Consider the following 22,743-nt stretch of genomic DNA (forward strand, 5'->3'; position numbering starts at 1 on the left):
CGCATCGGGTCTCCGCGTGCCCTCTGGTGGCCCTTAAAGGGCCGGCATACCCATATGGGATTTTGCACACCCATGCCACTTTGCCAACGTATATCGGGGTGAGTCGGTCGATAAGTGGTTAAAGGATTTTTTTTTTTAAATACCTTAACCACTTGCCGCCTGCCATATAGCAGAATGATGGCAGTAAATTGGTTTCAAAATCCTGACTGGGCGTCATATGACGTCCTCAGGATATTAAGCCGATGCGCGGCCCCGGGGTGCGCTTCACGGAGATCGTTGTTGCTGTGTGTCAGTCTGAAACCAAAAGAGGTGAATACTTATGAAATCAAGCCATTTAAATTTTTTAATCGTAAATGATTTGAAAATCCATGTATATTTTTTACACCTCAACACTGATTATTTTATGTGAACCGGTGACATAAAATTCCAGTCAAACTTATTTAATTTAGAAGATTTAATACTAAAATGAAGAAGTCCAATGAAGGTGACTACCTATGTAATGCACTGCAAATTCTACCTAACCTTTTTGGCTAAGCTGTTGTGTCAGATTCATTATTTTGGTGCTGTAAGAGACGGAGGTTTCTCTGCGCTTTGTTACATTAAACAGTCATTTTCCCTTATTGTGAAATAATATACAGGCAAACAAACAAACAGATTTGATGAGACTATTGTAAGAGTGCCAAATTACCCACTTTTTCCTCATGAGCACAAATGGAATAATTTGTAATTCATACACAACAGGGGAAAAGACCAAAGCATTCAGTTGTCTCACTGCATGTATTATGTGTTTGCCTTCATGGCTCCCTTAGTGAAGCTTAGTTTGTCTTTACAGATTGCATCTTTTAGATCTGGAAGTACATTATTTTGTCGTGAGGGAAAAAAAATAAAACACACAATTATCAACCTTAATATAAAAGTTAAAGAGGACCCCTAATCAATCTTTTATATGTTTATAATACCCACTGCCATCTGAGGACCAGATTGAAGTGACTGTCAAATTCTTTAGTCTATAAAAATAACAAACATGTTACACTTACCTGTTCTGTGGCAGTGGATTCGAGTCTGACAGGGCTCCCTCACCTCGACACTCGGACGGACATGCCAACTAGCCAGCAGCCACCTACTCACGGCAAGGTGCCAGCCAGAAGACACATCAGGGTGCCAGCCAGCAAGCCCACACACAGCAGGGTGCCAGCCAGCAAGCTCACCCACAGCAGGGTGCCAGCCAGCAAGCTCACAGCAGGGTGCCAGCCAGCAAGCCCACCCACAGCAGGGTGCCAGCCAGCAAGCCCACCCACAGCAGGGTGCCAGCCAGCAAGCCCACCCACAGCAGGGTGCCAGCCAGCAAGCCCACAAACAGCAGGGTGCCAGCCAGCAAGCCTACCCAAAGAGGATTGCTGGCCAGCAAGCCTACCCACAGAAGGGTGCCAGCCAGCAAGCCCACTCACAGAAGGGTGCCTGTAATTTTTAACCTTACTCTTTCAAATTCCAATGCAGACGGATGCAGGGAGAAAAAGTAAAAGTTTGGTCTGGGACTATTTCTCATCTCAACCAACTCCAGGAAAAGCAGCAGGGTGCAACACATGCACAATGTGAGCATGGGATTAACAACTGCAAAAAACAAAAATACGTCAAATCTTTGGGCCCTATGAGTTCATTTAATAATGAAGCACAGAGAAAAACTGAATCACAAAGTGAAATACCCCAGTCCCACAAACAAAAAAAGATATGCTTCAGAAAAAAGCTAAGTGGCTAAATTTGGATGGAAGATCCCAACATCTGGATAAAGCAATCAGCCATTTCCAAATATGACTAACTCTGGATTTCAGCAGTTGATGTCCATAGCTAAGCCAAGGTTCCCACTGAAGAGTGAAAAGTATTATTGAACTGAAATGGTGGGAAAGATCCACCAAAAGATAGTTGAGAATGTAAAGGCTATGCTGCAACCAGAGAATGCTGGCAACACACACTCATTCACGACTGGCTTCTGCTCAGGACCAACAGAATCGCTGAGTCTTACATGCCACTTCATTGACAGTGGAGGGATGAAAAAAAATTGGGGATTTTTGTACTCACCGTAAAATTAATTTCTCTCAGTTCGAACGGCACAGCGTCTCAATCTTGAACATTGGCTTATATTGCCTCTGCAGGAGTAGGACTAAGCAGAACAAAAAAATATCTGATGGTAGAAGAGGAACTGTACTCCACCAGGCTGGGTGAACATTTAAGGAAACACCACTTTACACTATGCACCTCTGCGCTCTCGGCACTGGGACCCCCAACTGCACACTATCGCACAATGCACATACAGCAGGGCATGCACCCTCTGAACTGGAACCCCCTCCATCCTGCCAGGGCAGGACACAAAGCACCCAGAATGGGAATGGCTGCCACCAATCCACGGGGGGAGGGGGAAGACCACCTTAACCAAGGGACTTTAGGATGGGAGGAGGAATCCTGCAGGCAGGTCCGACTATCACTGGAGGGGATACCAACGGTTTTGGGTGGACGTACCAACGTCCACCCAAAACCGCCCCAAAGAGGAGAAGGGGGATTATACTTACCGATCCATGGTGCGGGTGACCCTCCAAACAGAACTTCTCGCCATTGAAGTGAGGGGTTGTCGGCCAAGGGACTGCTGTGATTTGGACCAGAGCCCCTTCGCCTGCAACCCTGCGAGATGTATAATATGCGGGCCAGCCTCCGTCCAATGGGTCTATGTTGCGGCCGACCTAGCGCCTAGCTTCAGCACTCGCTGGCTGGACTGGGGAGACCACTAGATCTAGATTATCCATCCCGTCACCCAGCCTGGCAGTTGATTGTAGATCTTCCAAGACAAAATGCATTGAAGAAAGACAAAAAGCAAAATTTGCTATGACCTGCGGAGGCGATATAACCCAATGGTCAAGATTAAGGAGGCACTGTGTCAGTCAATGAATGAAAGAGAAAGGCAATCAGTGTTGAATACAAAGGTGATGCAAGGATCCCACACTGGGGAGTACATTAGAGAAATGTTACTAAGCATGCTTCAAGACTGGGGAATAAACAAAGACCAACTGATGCTTGTGCTTCGTGACAGCGGTACAAACATGGTGAAAGGAATGAGGCTTGCTGAAGTGTCAGACCTCAGTTACATGGCACACGCCTTGCAACTTGTGGTAGATGGTCTCTCAAGCCAGAGAACTTTGATGGATATAATTGGCATGCTGAAGAGGTGTGCAGGCCATTTCCACCATTCAGACCTTGCCAAGCAGCAACTGAGGTGCATTCAGGCCGACCTTGGCCTACCCAAAAACAGCCTAATTCAGGCTGTTCCAACACGTTGGAATTCAACACTTCACATGCTGCGAAGAATGCTGGAACAGAAGCGACCTCTGAGCATCATCTATTCAGGCAAACATGGAGGATATAGTTGTCCTACTGCTAAACAGTGGGACATTGTAGCTAATGCCATTGAGATCCTCCTCCGTATAGAGCAAGTGACACTAGAGGGGAGTCATGACTCATCTGTGTCATCTGTAATCCAGTGTGTAATAATGCTGAAGATGCTTCTTCAAGAGAATGAAGGACTCAAAACATGAGGCATTAAAACATTCAGGCAGGTCACGAGGGACAGCCTCACTAAACTCTTAGAACAGCCTAAAGAGAATACAAATGTTGTGCTGGCATGTCTTTTGGATCCTCAATACAAGAATCATGATCTCTTCTGATGATATATTGGTCAAGACAAAACAATGGCTGACAGAAGATCAACACAACCTGCGTGAGGTTCCTGCAGAAAGGTCAAGTTTGGAAGAGCAAAAACAGACAAATTTAAAAAAAGACAACGAGCAGAAGAGAATCTTCATCATGGTCTACAACAATAATTCTTTTTTTTTCAAATCCTCAGAGTTCTTTGCCATGAGGTGCCATGTGGAACTTCCAGTGACCAGTATGAGAGAGTGAGAGTTGATAACACGAAATTTAACACACCTGCTCCCCATTCACACCCAAGACCTTGTAACTCTAACAAGTCACAGGGAAGGGAAATGGCTAATTGGGCCCGATTTGGACATTTTCACTTAGGGGTGTACTCACTGTTGCCAGCAGTTTAGACATTAATGGCTGTGTGTTGAATTGTTTTGAGGGAACAGCAAATTTACGCTGTTATACATGCTGTACACGCATTACTTTACATTGTAGCAAAGTGCCTCTCTCTTCAGTATTGTCCCATGAAAAGATATAATAAAATATTTACAAAAATGTGAGGAGTGTACTCACTTTTGTGAGATACTGTGTGTGTGTGTATATATATATCTATATACACACACACACACACACACACAGTATACTGTACTGCATCTATTTAAATTTTGTATCAATATGCTTATGAGTTCTATGTTTCCCATGCAAAATACTACCATGCTCTTTGTTTTAGTTTGTACAAAAAGTTTGTTAATTCAGGCTACGCCTTGGTTTGCTTTACTGACCCAGTCGTTGACCCTTTCAACTGACCACCATCCTGTAGGGAAATCTTTACAGGCCAAACATGTTAGGGTTCATGGTGCCTCCATGAGGTTCCAGAATGCTCAACAAGCCTTCATATTGTGCACGGATCACATTTCTGCTAGAAGCTGTGCCAATAAACATTGACTAAGTAATAGTGTAACACTACTTGTAACAATGCACATTATTATACGAATGTTTAAACTGACTTTAAAGACTGGTTCTCAATCAATTTTTTTTCTAGTTCCAAATAAATGAAATGATTTTAGCAATTATTCCTTTTTTGTTGGCAGATTAGTAAATCCCCATAAAAAAAAAAAAAAAATCTTTAAAAATGTCAAAATAAAAATTCATGCAAAGATTTTTTTATGCACTTAGAGATGAATTTAATGGTTAAAAATTTTATGGAACAGGTATACTAAATAGCTAGAGAGATGGGCCAAATAAAGATCTAATTGTGGTAGATTCAATTACTAGACAGATATACATGCAAGTGTACACGAAAGTCTGTGCCAAAGTTCAGACAGGAACAGGACACTATGCCTTCAAACTAAAAGATGTCCTTTCCACTAAATGTGATTGTGCCAAAGGCTCAGCATCCACTAAAACCCTGCAATTCGCCTCTTTAACATGATTTTTACTTTCCAGCCAGAACAGTGTAAGTAAATCTTGCCCCAAGTACTGCTTTGAAGCTTTTTATAAGAACATGCGTGACTCAGGCTTATGTGTATACAAAAGTCAAGACAAATGTCTGAGAACCACAGTACTTTTAATGAAAAAAAAACATGCGCATTCCGATGTATGCAAACTTGTAATTTGAGAGATTTCCAATGGCGGAAATGTTCCCAATAACACTAGTATTCATGTATAGAAATATGTAAGCAACTAATCAGTGGAGGTATTACAGGCAAATGTGGCAGGAAAAATATTATGGGGAGGTAATGTAGTGTCAAATTCAAGAAAAGCTTCATGGGTTTGTCTTGCACATCTGGAGGCCACTAAAATTGATTCTGGGACCCCATCAGAATCTGACTCATGACTCTGTAAAACGTCACTCATGAATCTCTACAACAGAAACTAAATGATTATAGTTTTCCCCAAAATAAAACAATTATATGTGGATTTATAAAGAACAATGACACTTGAGTATTGACAACACAGCACTAGTGCATCACTATATACTGTGAATAAAAATAACCCAGGGAAGAATAAAGTAAAATGAACAGTTTGCTGAAGAAGCAGAGTAGATTGCTGTCACACTACAAAGCATGTCAGTAGAAGCTGGAAGCTATGCCACATTCCATACTGTGCCCTATTAGGATTAGTAGACATGTTTATGTCTGGTAACTCATGAGTTGCTATGAGAATGCTGGCGATGTTAAGTGTTGAGTAAGCTACTGTTGAGGAATACATCAGATTAACAAAAAAAAGTTGAATTTGAGAAACAGAATCAACTAGAATAATCTGGCCAAATCACATCAGAATGTGGTGTGGAGAACCTGCATTCCATGCGCATCCCCCTGCGCCATGTTCAAAATGCACTGAGTGTATGATCTGCTGCGAGTGTTAATGTACAGTAAGTAAACTCTGCTCTATTCAACTTAGAAGTTGTTCAAACATAGCACCTCCTAATGGCAACTGCTGCTCAGTGTCTGGCACAGGAGTAATGGAAGGGAACCAAGACACTGAATGGGAAAACCCAAGTGGTAGCTCAAGAGTGCATGGCTGTGATAGAGAAATGCAAAGAACCAAAAAATAGACCTTGTGTTGGCAAGGAAAAGTGACGATTAGTCACACGTCATTTTTCTTTGTGATCATGACCTGAGTGGCTGAAGAACCATCACTTATCCTTGCAAATACTAGGTCTAGTTTTTGAAACTTTGATTTTCTCTATCATAGCCATGTACTCTTATGTGCCAGGCCCTTGGGTTTTCACATTGGGTGTCTTGGTCTCCTTCTACTACTCCCTTGTCAGACACTGAGCAGTGGTCATCATTTGGAGGCGCTATGTATGATCAAGTTCTAAGCAGTATAGAGTTCTGTTGTTGGAGGCAGCTACACCTGAAGAAGTGAAACTATTCAGGAAATGCATTGAGTCACAAGATGCATCCCTCTTTCATACTGCAATCATTTTGGTTGTGTAAAGCATGCATCGAATATATCAGCTTGATGTACATTATATATTTTTATATGTAACCAACTGGCTTGACATGTCAAACTATTTTATGCGTGTGCTTGTGTGTGTGTGTGTGTGTGTGATCCTTGTATAATAGAGTGAAATTTTATGATTTTTATATTGTCTCATTTAAAGTCCCATGGCAAAATATTTTTTGTGTGTCTGTTATATATCCGAATGGAGGCATGGTACTATAGGCACCTGGGCACATTTCTGCTGAAATATTGTGTGGCCACACCTGTTCAACAGAAATCAAATCGATAGATCGACTTCTGTTGAAGGATATGTTGGAAAATGTTTGTCGATCAGCGACTGCAGCCACTGATCAGTTTATTTCAGAGTACCACTGTCAGAAAACAATGCTCATTTATTTTTTGTTCAGCTTTAGAAAGAAAGTTATTAAATAATTTCACTGTAAGGAAAATAATCTAGAAGTAGAATAGATTTCAAAAGGCTGTGGTAGAGTGCATGCATTCACAATCAAAAAGAGATTGTACCAATGTAGCTTGCATGTAAAGTGTGCTAGGAAAAAGCTGGTGAACTAAAATAAAGCTGGCCATATACATACAGATTTTTTTCACTCAGTCTGATTGCTGCACAAAGTAAAAATCAAATAGGATTCCTCCACCCTCACTAACAGCGGAAATGGACAAATCCACTGCCGAACCATAGTATTGCGATGGTGATCCTGACTGTCAGAATACCCAAGCAGTGCCTGCATCTGAATGGATGCAGGCCTTGCTCAACTGACAATTTTCCAGCAGTGTCCTCCAACAAAAGTCAATAGAACTATAGACTTTTGTGAAACAAATCATTGCAGGCAGGGCCATACACTGCTCATGTTTCAACCGATAAAGTAAAAATTGAATGGCATTTGAGCAGTGTATAGCCAGCTTTAAAGTAGATATGTTTGGTGCAAACTGAAGAACCTTATAACAACTGTGAAGCATGGTGTTGAAAATATTATAGTTGCTGTGGCGCTTCAGGGCCTGGACAGTTTTCAGTTGTCGTGTAAACTATGAATCCGCATTATACAGAAGTGTGTTCAATGAGAATGTGAGGCCATCTGGCCAAGAACTAATACTGATCAGGAAAGGGGTCTTTCAACATAATAATTTAAAGCACCGAGGAACTTCTCAAAATTGCTTAATGAAAGCACTTTCACTGCCTCCTAAAGGTTGCCAGTTTAAATCCCAACCACTGCACTACCCGCATGGAGTCTGCATGTTCTCCCATAGCTTGTGTGGGTTACGTCTTGGTACTTGGTTTTCTCCCATGCGCTAAAGATATGCTGGTAAGTTAATCAACTCTGGTCGAAATTGACCCTAGTATGTATGAATGTGAGTTAGAGACCTTGGATTATAAGCTCCTTAAGTGCAGGCACTGAAGTAAACGTACAATATACAGTATATGTAAAGCTTTGTGTAAATTGTTGGCACTATATAATATCTATTGACATTTAAATACTTTAAATTCCATTGGCCGCATATGTTCTATAAAGAGGAAGTCAAGTTGTAAACCTTACATTTTTTTCTTTATACTATTAAAATAATAAACATGCTATACTTAACTGCTCTGTACAATGGTATTGCACAGAGTAGCACCTTACGTAGTCTTGTGAGGCTCCCATTGACGCTCTCAGCTCCTCTTCTGCATGTGCACCCATAGCAAGCGGCTTGCTATGGGGGTACAAGTGTGGGTGCACTCCCGAGCTGGGCTATGTACGCTCTGTCCTCAGAGGATTTGACTGACAGTAGCAAGAGCCGATGGTCAAAGTTTACTGTGTACTCAGAACATCATGTACAACTGCACAATGTTTTTGATTCTACTTTACAGTTCTTGTCCACTTAAGGATCAAGCCTCTTTCTGAGATTTGTTGTTTACAAGTTAAAAACAGTTTTATTTTTGCTAGAAAATTACTTAGAACCTCCAAACATTATAAATTTATATTCTAACACCCTAGAGAATAAAATGGCGGTCGTTGCAATACTTTGTCACACCTTATTTGCGCAGCGGTCTTGCACACTTTTTTTGGAAAAAATAAATTTTTTGAATTCAAAAATAAGACAACAGTAAAGTTAGCCCAATATTATTTTTTTTTTTTATATCGTGAAAGATAATGTTATGCCAAGTACATTGATACCCAACATGTCACGCTTCAAAATTGCGCCCGCTCGCAGAATGGCGACAAACTTTTACCCTTAAAAATCTCCATAGGAAATGCAACAGGTTGCATGTTTTGAGTTACATAGGAGGTCTAGGGCTAAAATTATTACTCTCACTCTACCGATCACGGCGATACATCACGTGTGTGGTTTGAACACCATTTTCATATGCGGGCGCTACTTACGTATGCGTTCGCTTCTGCGACGGGGCACATTTAAAAATGATTTTGTTTTTTTCTTATGCATTTTACCTTTTATTTTTATTTTTTAAACTGTTCTTTTAAAAAAATATATAAAATTGGGTCACTTGTATTCCTATTACAAGGAATGTAAACATCCCTTGTAATAGAAAAAAAGCATGACAGGATCTCTTAAATGTGAGATCTAGGGCCAAAAAGATCTCAGATCTCATATTTACACTAAAATGCAATAAAAAAAAATGTCATTTAAATAAATACAATGGCCCTTTAAGAGCTATGGGCGGAAGCAATGTTTTGACGTCACTTTCACCATGCAATGATATGGAAGCGTGTTGGGGCCATCTTCCCCTCACTCGTCTCCATGTCACACAAGGGGAAAAATACAATTGCCGCTGCTACTGCCGATGGCTCCGATAAGCAGCAGAGGGCAGCGAAGCATTGTGGGCCCTCTCTCCCCGCCGATAAAAGTGATCTCGCAGAGAATCTGCCGCAGGGGCCACTTTTATCTTGAAGCGGACCACCCACTAAAGAGGAGGATACCGGGGTTATGGCAGCTAGCTGCTGTCATGACAGCGATAATACTCTTCAAAGTACCGACGTATAATGACTTCAAACTATAGCTCTTAAAGGGCCATTTTTATTTTATTTATTTTTTATTGCATTTTAGTGTAAATATGAGATCTGAGGTCTTTTTGACACCAGATGTCGTCTTTAAATGGACCTGTCATGCTTTTTTTCTATTACAAGGGATGTTTACATTCCTTGTAATAGAAATAAAAGTGGCACAATTTTTTTTTAAAAAAAACAGTGTAAAAATAAAAGGTAAAATAAGTAATAAAAAAAAAAAATTATAGGTGCTCCATCCCGCCGAACTCGCGTGCAGAAGTGAACGCATACACGAGTAGTGCCCGCATATGAAAACAGTGTTCAAACCACACAGGTGAGGTATCGACGCGATCAGTAGAGCAAGAGCAATAATTCTAGCCCTAGATCTCCTCTGTAACTCAAACTCTACATGCAACCTGTAGAATTGTTTAAATGTTGCCTATGGAGATTTTCTAAGGGTAAATGTTTGTCGCCATTCCACGAGCAGGTGCAATTTTAAAGCGTGACATGTTGGGTATCAATTTACTTGGTGTAACATTATCTTTCACAATATAAAAAAAATTGGGCTAACTTTACTGTTGTCTTATTTTTATTAAAAAATGTGTATTTTCCAAAAAAAGTGAGCTTGTAAGACAGATGCGCAAATAAGGTGTGACAGAAAGTATTGCAACGACCGCCATTTTATTCTCTAGGGTTTTAGAGAAAAAAAAATGTATAATGTTTGGGGGTTCTAAGTTTTTGATAGGGTAGGTGTTTACTACTACAGTGCATGTTATGCATCACGGTTGTCACAAATTCTGTCAGTAACAATGGGCACTGCCAAGCTGCTTTTAGAGTAAAGTAAGTTCATTATGCATTAAAATATTGCAGCATTCCAGCAAATTAAACAATGTAAATTAGGATTATATTAAGGAACAAAAATGGTGCACGCTGGAATTTTTAATTTTTTTGGATTGGAAAAATATATATATATATCTAGTTTAGCATGTCAAAAGCTGCATTTAATGCACATTACCCTAACACATGAAAACATGCAGAATATGTCTTGCCATTCATTGAAAATGGCACCCCAATGCACATATACAGTAGAATTGAACGCCTATGCTTTACAGCACACCACAAATCACGGATGTGTGTTGTGGTGCTCTTTGGTGCCAAAAATAAAGCAGGTGCATGTTTTTATGTGTTGAGACATGCTGAGTGCCATGAAAAATAAAGGGACTGCCTAGGAGCTGGTTTACACTTGATTGGTTGCACTACTGGAAAGACTGTCATCAGATGGTCTGAAGGAAATACTGAATGCTTTTTTTTTTTTTTTTTTTAAGACTAAGTGGGGTTTTTGAATGGGCTTACAATTGTGACATGGCACCAAACCTGACAGGGGGGTTTACATTTTTGCCATTGCTGTAAAGAAAAGCATTGTGTGGCCATGGCACATGTGCTACATCTTCCAGCCACCATGTTAGGCTTAAGGGGGATGGCCGGTAAAACCATGGCTAAACTGCCTATTTTGACTGCCCCTCCCTCGGAAGTAAATGAGCCCTTAATGCCATAGGCCTTACTGCACAAAAATGCATGCGTTACCAGACAAAGCTTTGAAAGGACTCTAAATGTGAGATCAAGTAATCCTCATTGGTACATCGTTATAAATACAAAAATGAGATGGTGAATACTAAAAACTGTGATTGTTACCTGACTTGTGCGTGGTTTGTATGGAGAACTGCTTTCCAAATCAGCCAAAATACTTGTCAAGGAGTCGATCTCTGCATCTAAGCTTGAGCGGCGTTCTTCTATCGTCTTCCCACCAGTGTTTATCTGTAAGATATATGGAGGAAGCTTCATAAGAGTCAACCAAGTTGCTTCATTCACCAGATAATATGAATTCTACTGAAATGTTAGTGGTGGTCAAGGCCTACTAAGCCTCCCCACCTTCTTTACCACGTGTAAGATTGTCAGATTAAGGCTCTAAAGAATAAAACAGATGGGTTTCTCGCTTTTTTTTTGTTGAAAAAAATAATAATATATTGCATATTTTGAGCTGTAAGTTTATGTCCCATGATAGAGGAATCTGCATCCAAGATCTGTGCTATTGAGAAGATCACACAAAGTTTTTAGCATGCTAAAAAAAATGCAACCTTTTTGGTTTGCTTAGAAAAATCTGGTCCTTGCATGCATACAAGTTCTGAATTATTTCATGAGACACATCTTGAGATTTCTGTTGAAAGAACATTTAGCACATACAGTTTCTCACAAAAGTGAGTACACCCCTGACATTGTTGTATATATTTTATTATATCTTTTCATGTGACAACACTGAAGAAATGACACTTTGCTACAATGTAAAGTAGTGAGTGTACAGCTTGCATAACCGTATAAATTTGCTATCCCTTCAAAACAACGCAACACACAGCCATTAATCTCTAAACCGCTGCAGCAGAGAGGATGCAGACCTGTCATCCGCTACAAGAGCGGCTGGTCCATTAGGGGCGCCGCCTACCTGCAGAACACTGGACTCATTTGTATGAGGTTTTTTTTTCCTTTTTAAGCCACATTGTTAGAGCCTAGGGCTCAGATTGGCTTGAAAAAGATTGGGCGTGGGGCATGAAGCAATGCACCCCAAACCCACCCACTTGTGACAATAGCAAATAAATATTCTCTATTGTCTTGCAGCTTCTCCTCCTGGCCAATCAGGACAGATTGGGTTAGCCAGGAGAGAAGCCGAGGAAGTCGTGGAAGGGGTGAGTGCAGGGGGAGCTGGGGGCGGGGCTGTCACTGTGGAGAGGCTGAAGGTGGGTGGACCTGGGAGGGGGTTTGTTTGCTGCCTCTCCAAAAAGGTTTAGCACCAGCTGCCACCAGGCTTTACCATGTTTTTTTATCTTTTTTTGAGACAGAGAAAGGGACTGAAGATAGTCCCTTTCTCTGCAGCACTTTACTTGAATGAATAAGGAATCTGTATAGAGATTCCTCATTCATTCATAAAATAACAGTCTAATACATAGTAACACTATGTAGTCACATGAGGTCAATAACTAATTAGAGTCTGCTGAACAATTCTGTGATAAGGTTTATGGTAATTGACGTGACCATGAGCTTATAGCAAAGGGAATAATGAGGTCAGTGACCGCCTGCAGGTACTTCTGTAGGTCCGTATGGCGTACGGACCTGGCAGGGAAAGGGTTAAAGCATTAGTCAAGCTCCAATTTGGAGACTTTAAAAATGCAAGGGCTGACTGTCACTTTAAATAAACTGCTGTCAGGCTCATGTGGGATAACTGCAGACCTGCTAAGCATAGCCGCCGCCTCTTTGGTACCAAGCTTGAGAAACAGCACTATTTGAAGCTTGTTGAAGACCTCATGCACACTATTCTTGTAAACACTGTTTCTGCTGATAGGAGAAAATCAGCATTATAAACTCACTTAAGCTGCATTTTTTAAAACCAGTTTAGGCAAGTTTAGCAGTGTTTGGGAGTTTATTTCATTGGTCAGAACCTTAATTTATTCTGGCCATTGAAATAAATTAACACTAAAGTGCTAAAACGCGCCAAGCATTTAGGTGTGTTTCTACCAAGTTTAACGTTTTTCTGTCAAAACATTCCTCTCCTGAACGTGATTCTTTTGTGTACAGGAAAGGAGTATCTTTCAGCTCTGCTGTTCCTAAAATCTGTTAGCAGCCTATGTTTACATGGACATATAGGCTTTTGAGTTGAGTTCAGGAGCTTTGCAAAAAAATAATAAAAAAAACTCCAAAAGCTCCTAAACCGGAGTTTAGGAGCAGCAGTATGCATGAGGCCCAAATCTGCTAGTAGCTTGTTTAACCTCTTAGCTAGTTCTTGTACTTTTTCCAGAGCAAGAACGCCATTCCCATTAAGGGTCCCGGTCCGCACCCTCGACAGCAGCATAAGAATTTGAAGTGTTAGCACTGCAGGCAGCCGCTGGCCCATGCATCGCTCACAATAGAGAATGTGAGAATCATACAAGCCGCCACTTGATTCCTTTCACCCCTTCGCAAGGTGATCCAGGCGAGCACTCATTTTGTTTCCTTCCCTGCTGAGGCGGAGCCTGACGCTTCTAGGTTAGTTAGCAATCTGATTGGGCAGGGGGTGTGGTCAGCTTGTCAGTGGTAGTAGTGGACCCAGCCCTCTCAGGTGCATGTAGATACGAGAGAGAGCAGTGTGGAGTGTAAGTCACAGAGTTAGTGTGTATGCAGCAGATTGAGGAGATTAAATAAATTGAGTCCAGACACCCAAGAACTTCACCCAGTGCCAAAAAAGTGCACACACAAAGAGTGACACAAAACGTGCAGCAGGTTTTACACTGGTCCACCCTAGGAAGGACTTTACCCTGATCCCCCAGGATGTTAAGCTCAAGACAGGGACTGAGGTACTTCACTTGGGTCCATCTGGCCAAAACCAGGTGGACCCCCTTTCTCTGGAAGGTTTGCCTAAACAGACCCACCCAAGTACTCGGTGGGACTCCCTCGAAGGGAGACCCCATGAGAGAGGGTGAACCAAGCCAAAAGGCCTATGTCCACCCCCATCACAAGACTTCAGGGTAGGCCCGATGACCCACACCCTACTAATCACACAGTAACAAACGTGTTACTCAAACAAAAAGTACAAAAAGTGAAACACAGGGGTAAAATAAATAGGAAAGTGGGGAGAAGTGGGAGAAGTAAAACAGAGTGATCTCCTCAAATGGGACACCTGAGGTTGACAAGCTGGCATGATGAAGTTGCATTGTGAAAATGAATTAGGATGACTCTGGGTGGGGATGAGTAGAGGTCGACCGATATGGGTTTTTCTCTGGCCGATGCCGATATTTAGAAATCATGGCGGCCGATAGCCGATATATGATGCCGATTTTTTTGGGCCGATATGTTAGGCCGATTTTATTTTATTTATTTATTTTTAATCCCCCTTGATCTAACACACCTTTCCCACTGGGGCGTTTTTTAAGGCGCTTTTGGGCTAAAAATAGCGCCTGTAAAGTGCCTGCAAAACGGCTCCCCTGCAGTCTGTGTGAAAGACAGAGTGCTTTCACACTGAGGCGATGCGCTGGCAGGATCTTAAAAAAAAAAGTCCTGCAAGCAGCACGTTTGGAGTGGTGTATACCGCTCCTCCACCACTCCTGCCCATTGATATGAATGGGCACCACTGCCGAAGCGCATGCAATACGATTTGGCAGCGGTGCTTCATGGGCGCATTTAACCTCTTCCTTGGCCGCTAGCTGGGTTATATGTGCCCCACTAGCAGCCAAATAGCACCGCTAAAATGATGGTAAAGAGCCGCTAAAACTTGCGTTTTACCATCAACGCCTGCCCCGCTCCAGTGTGAAAGCAGCCTTCATAAGTGATACAGAAAATTTCTTACACTTAAAGCGGAGGTCCACCCTAAAAATGGACCTTCCGCTCATCGGATTCCTCCCCCCCTCCGGCGCCACAATTGGCACCTTTCAGGGGGGAGGGGGGTGCAGTTACCTGGATAATCCAGGTAACTGCACCCACTTCCGGGCTAGCTCTCTGCGGAAAGGGGCGTACATTACGCCCCTTTCCGCAAGTGCCCGCCCCCTTCCGCAAGTGCCCCGCTGCCTGCTGGGAAACACACAGATCCCAGAGGCAGCAGGGACCGTCCTCATTGCGCAGCGCGGCTCGCGCATGCGCAGTAGGGAACCGGGAAATTAAGCCGAAAGGCTCCATTTCCTGATTCCCATACCCAAGATGGCGGCGGCAGCACTCGAGTGTCTATCTAGAGATCGGCTTTGGGTGCCGACATCGCGGGCGCGCTGGACAGGTAAGTGTCACTATTTTAAAAGTCAGCAGCTTCAGTATTTGTAGCTGCTGGCTTTTAAAAAAAAAAAAAAAAAAAAAAAAAAAACGCGGAGTCCCGGCGGACTCCCGCTTTAAACATTTATTAAACAAAACAAACCTCCAATCAGTTTACTTGTATGTATGATCTAGATTTAAAAAAAAAAAACTATATATTAAATAAAAACGGGTAGTCAAAACTTTTGGACAAAAAAAAAAAAAAAAATGGGCTAACTTTACTGTTTTTATTTTATTTTTATTTTTTAAATGGTGTATTTTTTTCCCAAAAAAATGCATTTGAAAGACCTCTGTGCAAATGCCGTGTGACATAAAATATTGCAACAACCGCTATTTTATTCCCTAGGATCTCTGCTAAAAAATATATATATAATTTTTGGGGGGTCTAAGTGATTTTCTGGCAGAAAATACAGGATTTTTACTTGTAAGCAACAAGTGTCAGAAAAGATTTAGTCTTTAAATGGTTAAACTGAGAACTTCTACACAGAGATGACTTAATTCATTCAGAAGTGTAAACATTGTATCATTTAGTTCTTTTCTTGGCAGTCTGCCCAGAGAGGAGGAAAGTGTTACTATGACGACTCAGGCAACTCACACTGACTTCTTACAGAAGTCATTTCAATGTCCTGCTGTAGAATCGGCTTTTTATCAACACAATCGGCCGATGCCGATTATTTAAAAAACGGCAAATATCGGCCGATATATCGGTCGACCTCTAGGGATGAGAGTTACATTGTGGCGAGTCTCTTCACTATGTAACTCTCATCCCCACCCAGCATCATCCATCCCTCTCCACAATGTATCCCCATCCCTGTCCAGCATCATCCATCCCTCTCCAGGATTCTGGGCAGGGATGATACATTGTGGAGAGGGATGCAGATCATTCTGGGTGGGGATGGGAATACATTGTGGAGAGGGGGATGGAGATGCATTGTGGGTAGAATCTGTGGGACAGCCAGTGGTCGGGCCCTGGGGAATGTTGGTGGTCAGGCACTGGGGGGCCCAGGCGTAAAGTTGTGTAAGGGGCCCCAAAATTTCTGTTGGCTGCCCTGAGTATGCGAGCTATGTGTCAGGTGCTACATCAGCAGCTGCCAACACAGCTCACAATAGTAAGTGCCGCACACTGATTAAGGATAAGTAGAGGCTCGAAGCAGGGTAAACACACAGCTGTAGTAGGCTGCCAGTAGTCCTCCCGTAGCTTCCCCAAGAAAGATTCACAGCACTTCCGTGTGGCTCGCTGTGGGGGAATTGACTTCATGGGTCAAAGTGCAGCGGGAGCCCTCCTGTGCATTTATGGGATCCTTTACCATATGTCTCAATATGGCTGACCACACATTGCAGTGCAGATAGTAAAGGGCCACGTTATTTCAGTTTGTGGGATATTGATATTGTTTTAGAAATTCCCTGCAAGGGAACCATTATCACACATTGTAGTTTTTTTTGTTAGTATAGTAAACAGGTTAAATTATTTTGTTGTTACATCTGTTCTATATTTATTAGTTTGTTTATATCTATCTATCTATCTATATCTATATACACACATATACATACATATATATACACATACATACACACACACACTTTTATTTTTGAGCTGGTGGTACCTAGTACATGATCTGAGATGACACACTCCCGCTGTGATTGGAAACACCGATCTTTGGGAGACAGGCAAAATGCCAGTCTGCCTATGTAAACAAGGCAGACCACCATTCTGGAAGAGGAAGCAGAAACACAGGTCTTTACCTTCCCTCAGTCAAAGCACCTCTCCCACAGTTAGTAAGCACTCCCAGGGAACACATTTAACATTCTGATTGCCCCTGATGTTAACCCCTTCCCTGCCAGTGTCATTAGTACAGTGACAGTGTATATTTTTTTTAGCATTGATCACTGTATTAGTGTCACTGGTCCCCAAAAAGTGTCAGTTAGGTGTACGATTTGTCTGCTGCAAGATTGCAGTCCCGCTATAAGTCGCTGATTGCTACCATTACCAGAAAAAAAAAATTAAGAATAAGTAAAATAACCCAAAGTTTGTAGACGCTAGAACTAGAAAGGATTCAGCAAAGCTGCTTGAAGCTTGTTGAAAGCTTTGCAAATACTTTGTAAAACTAGCTGTGCAGGTACACACTAAAGCTTACATGTACATGGCCTAAGCACCTTGGCTGGTTTTTGACCGGTAGACAAAGCATTTTTACATAAAAGTTACTGTAATGTCAATGATCGCTTCTTTATGCCTTATTTAATAAAGCAGACACAATAAACAAGTATTATTTCGCTGTAAGGGACATTATACACTAACAGTATACTAAAATATACTGTTACCATAATGGGAACACTGCAATTAAGCCAGTGATTTACGAGTTATGTGCCAGACAAATTATTCATCTTCCATTTCTAGGTGCTAATAACACCCATCTTTATCCAGTTTGTATTGTTAGACGTTTATTGCAAGAGTCATTTGTCAACCAGGCCTCCACACATTCTTTCAGATAAGTGAACTATTCTGTGCCTCTCTTCAGGGAAATAGGAGTTTACAAGCTTCTGCAATAATGCCCTTTGCAGGCACCAACGATATTACTGTATATAAGGTATTATGTACATGCCATATTATTTCTACACAGAAAACAATTTTATTGCATTGCCCTTCTTCTCCCATGACTACTACAAGAATTTTTGCAGAAAGAATATTTGTCACGGAGACAAAGTTATTTTGACATTCTTAGCTGTAATGCCATCACATACGGGATTCATTTGTTGTGTATGTATAGTTTGGATTGTCATCCCTTCATGAGTGGCTGAGCACTGCTCCTGCAGATGGTTTACAGATGCACACAAGTCTGCAATCAGTTCTCTAATCTTAGGGACATTTGGGCAAACGACAAGACAAATGCCCGGTTATTCGCTGTCACATCTAATGAATGTAATTTTGTAATTGCATTACAAAACTGGGAATGGCATACTAGTTTTGCCTTGCTAATACAAAAACGCTGTACACAAGGTATTATAACCCAAGAACATCAACACTAGCATAAAACTACTGGATAATGTTCTGTTTTTATTAGGACAAGTTCATCAATACTTGCCTTACATTAAAGTAAACCAATCACAGACAGGAAAATTACTAAAACTAGGTATAAACTACTAATGGCTAATAACAAACACATATTTTAACCAGACAACTGATTCAGCTGCCTTTTAGGGAGGCAGGAAGGAATTTAGTTTTCCTCCTTTGTGGCACAGTTAGCAGCAGTTTCCTAGAGGATTTTCTTATGGCCATCTCTGGAACAATGCCATGGAAGGTGTAAAAAGGGTTAACTATTTTTAACCTTGCTATGCAAATCAAAGTGTGGTTTGGCAACCACTTGATAGCAATCACAATCTGCAATGCAGCAATGGTGACAAGTATATTGCGACCCCCAACCCACAGCCTCTCATGAAAGTAGCAATAGGCATTGCAGAGGTGGGAGAAGTCCTAGGCTCTTCATTAGGTGTCATGACATAGGCACGGGAAGACCTGGGAGGACATCCCTTAGAGTGTCCGACATCGCTTCATCTCAGGTCTGTAAGTACATTTCAAGAAAGGAGGGGGGAATTTGTGCTGGGGTCCATTTTAGCCTAGAATAAAGTAGTTTGAACTGGAAGAGGGTGTTTTTGCTTGTGGGGAAGTTCTGTGCCATTTACTCCAGACCTCCACACTGTGCGTTAGCTACTACAGACCTTGGCACTGTTCAATACGTACTACTGTCCTCTGTAATGTGCATTACATACCACTGACCCCTGAACTCTACATTTTACTCCTGCCCTGCATTTTGAATTACCTACTAATGGCCTCTCCCAGCCCCTGCGACCTGTGTCACATAGTATAGACCTCTTAAAAGTGCGTTACCTACTCTTAATCCCTTGCACACTGCCTTACTTACAGTACTTGTGAGCACTGCTCAGTATGTTACTTACTACTGACCTCTGCATACTGTGCTACATACTATGGACCTGAACTATCTCAGGTAATAAACTTCAGGTTCCTGTATCTCAAGACATACCAATTGCTCTGACATTCAGCTTTCACTGAATCTAACAATCCAGATGAAAGAAAGCTGTATTCATAAACACTTTGGTATATTTATAATACCATGCGGAAATAATTAAAGCATTTCACACAGATGCATTTAATCTCAGAGCACAAAACATAAAAAAAACTAATTTAAATAAAAACTCTAGTCAGAAGAAAAAAAAAATTAACAGCCCATCAAAAGATAGAACCATAAAAAAAGTTTTTGCGCCAATACGAGCCTTCAAGTCACAGCAGTACTTCTAGATTTCCTCAGTCTTTCATGTATATAATGGCTGGCATCATTTAACCCACTTTCTCCTGAGTCCAGGCTTGTTACTTGTAACTGCACAGTGAAGGAGGAGCAGCACAGTGATAGATGCATCTTTTTATCACGCTGCTATCTCGTCCTATCAGCATGCTCCTTGTCAACATTTCAACTGACTGGCTCTTTGTGCTGTTTTTTCCTCTTCCTCTGAGTTCTGCTGTCTAGGGATTATAAAAGACTGACGTCTTATCAAATTTGGGTAGCTGCACTACTTGCACTGTTAAAACACATTCATTGATGTTCAACAAAATGGTGACCATCTGCTCACAGACACCGACTCCCCGTTTCATAAATGTGAATGAAATAAGTAAAAGATGGCTTCAGTTCCTGTTCTCCACCTGTAGTGATATTATTAATATACAAGATTTATATAGCATCAACCGTTTACGCAGCGCATTAAAATATAAAAGGTAGACAGTACAGTTACAATACAATAACATACAAAAGGGTTAAAAAGGCCCTGCTCATAAGAGCTTGCAATCTAAGTGTGAGACAAGTGGTACAAAAGGTTATAACTGTAAGGGGGGGGGGGGGGGGGGAGGGTTGAGCTGATGGCACTGATAAAAGATTAGTTGGAGGCTTGATATCTCTTCAGGGAAGCCTGAGTTTTCAGGGATTGCCTAAAGGCAACCAGAGTAGAAGATAGCTGAACAGATTGAGGCGGAGAGTTGCAGAGGATGGGAGAGGCTCTAGAGAAGTCCTGAAGTATGGGAGGAGGAGACAAGGGAGCTTGAGAGCAGAGGATCTTGGGAGGAGCGGAGAGGAAGGTTTGGGTGATATTTGGAGACAAGATTGGTGATGTAGCTTGGGGCAGAGTGGTGAATGGCTAGTTTGTATGTTGTAGTTAGTACTTTGAAATTAAATCGCTGTGCAATCAGAATCCAGTGTAGGAACTAGCAGAGAGGGGTTGCAGACACTGAGCGGTTGGTAAGGTAGATGAGTCTGGCAGCAGCATTCTAGATAATAGCCTATGGAGAGGTATGCCTATGAGAAAGGAGTTGCAATAGTCAAGGTGAGAGATAACAAGGTATAAGTGAACGAGTAGCTTGGTGGTTTCATTAGTTAAAAAGGGCCAAGATGTTACGGAAGTGAAGTCTACAAGCTTTTGACAACATTTGGATTTGGGGCTGAGAAGATAGGTCATAATCTAGAATTACACGTTGTACTCTGGCATGAGAAGAGGGATTGATGGTTGCATTATTGATTTTGATGGAAAAGTCATAGAAGGAAGCACGGGTGGGGGATTATCACCAGCTCATATTTATAGAGATTTAGTTTAAGGAAGTGGTGCATCATCCATGCTGCTATGTCAGTTAGTAAGTTAATGTGAAAGGAGACTGGATTGAGGTGAGGAATAGAGATAGATTTGGGTGAATCAGCGTAGAGATGGTATTGGAAGCCATGGGAGGCGATCAAGTGACCAAGGGAGGAGGTGTAGATAAATAAGAGACGCGGTTGATGTGTCAATGAACATAGAATTGCATTAATTTTGGTATTTATATCTGTATTCAACAAATTAAAAACGTAGTTCTTACCTTCATGCTGCAGCCAGCTGTCACAGTCAGGTGGATCGCAACAATATTGACAGGTTTCTTCCAGATCCTGACTTGGCTGTGCACCGTCAGTGGATAGCAGGCAATAACCCTCTATCAGCTAACTCTGAGTCACAGGAGAACAAAAGTATGTGTACTTCTGTGGCTCAAAAAGGAAGTATGGCCATAAAATCTTTGGCCATACTTCTCTTTAAGTTTTAAAATGTATATATCTCGTATTATTATAATGTACAGTTGTGCTGATAAGTTTACATACTCTTGCATAATTTATGATTTCTTGGCCATTTTTCAGAGAATATGAATGATAGCACAAACTTTTCTTTCACTCATGGTTAGTGTCTGGCTGAAGCCATTTATTATCAATCAACTGTGTTTATGACGTCCTCGGCTTTGTGGGGGGATAGCTGAACGATGCCTGAAGCTACAGGCATCATTCAGATAACGGCTTTTTCAGCCAGCAATTACCTACACCACAAGTATGATCATAGTATGATGTCCCCCCCCCCCGCGCGCGCCGCCCTCCAGTAATTCTACCGACTCATCGATGTGATCGGCGAGACGGAGAACGGATCGGCCGGCCCCCGGATGGTCGCCGGAGTCTCTATGATCGGAGGCCGGGTGCGATGTTATGACGGCACGCCCGGCCTCTGCATTCAAACGCCACCGCCTTGGCTAGGAAGCCGAGATAGTTTATTTTTTTATTTCAGGCTTCCCAGCCTAGAGGTGAGATGTGGGGCCCTATTGACCCCCAGATTTCACTGTAAAGAGGACCGATCATGCCATATTCCTATTACAAGGGAGTTTTTTTTGTTTTCTTTTAAAGTGTCAAACTAAACAATTTAAGTAAAATTAATAAAAAATAAATAAAAAATGTATTAAAAGTAAGTAAATCGGGATGAGCGCACCCTCAAAATGATGTGATGATAACTAACAATACCAGTAAATGATAATAAATATAGGTGATGAATAAATCACATGGTGATTGATGATCCAAGTAAAATGTGAAAAAAGTTCAAACTATTGAAATAAAACGTGGTCAATTTATAATATTTAATTATTTTAGATTATAGCTTCACTTTAGTCAGTAACACTAGGTAAGCGCTAGAGATTCATCACTGTCCACATGCGCTCACACACAGAAGCGAACGCATACGGAAGTCCCGCCCACGTATGAAAACGGTGTTCAAACCACACATGTGAGGTGTTGGTGCAAATGTCAGAGCGAGAGCAATAATTCTAGCCCTAGACCTCCTTTGTAACTCAAAATATGTAACCAGTAAAATAAATTTAAAGCGTTGCATATGGGGATTTTTAAGTACCAAAATTTGGCCCCATTCCACGAGAGTGTTCCATTTTGAAGCATGA

General features: G+C 41.6%; 1 protein-coding gene across 5 annotated transcripts in view; it reads right to left on the bottom strand.

The window, feature by feature from the left end:
- LPP (LIM domain containing preferred translocation partner in lipoma) overlaps nt 1–22,743 on the bottom strand; it is a 541,140-nt gene that overhangs the window by 297,798 nt on the left and 220,599 nt on the right. For all 5 annotated transcript variants that reach the window (XM_077487560.1, XM_077487557.1, XM_077487561.1 and 2 more), the window contains one exon: nt 11,325–11,447. In XM_077487560.1, the coding sequence (XP_077343686.1) occupies nt 11,325–11,447 (123 nt within the window). The remainder of the gene's footprint in view (nt 1–11,324; nt 11,448–22,743) is intronic.

Source organism: Lithobates pipiens, unplaced genomic scaffold (genome assembly GCF_037356315.1).
Source record: "Lithobates pipiens isolate NorthernLeopardFrog02 unplaced genomic scaffold, aLitPip1_a1.2 Scaffold_18, whole genome shotgun sequence".
Lineage (NCBI taxonomy): Eukaryota > Metazoa > Chordata > Amphibia > Anura > Ranidae > Lithobates > Lithobates pipiens.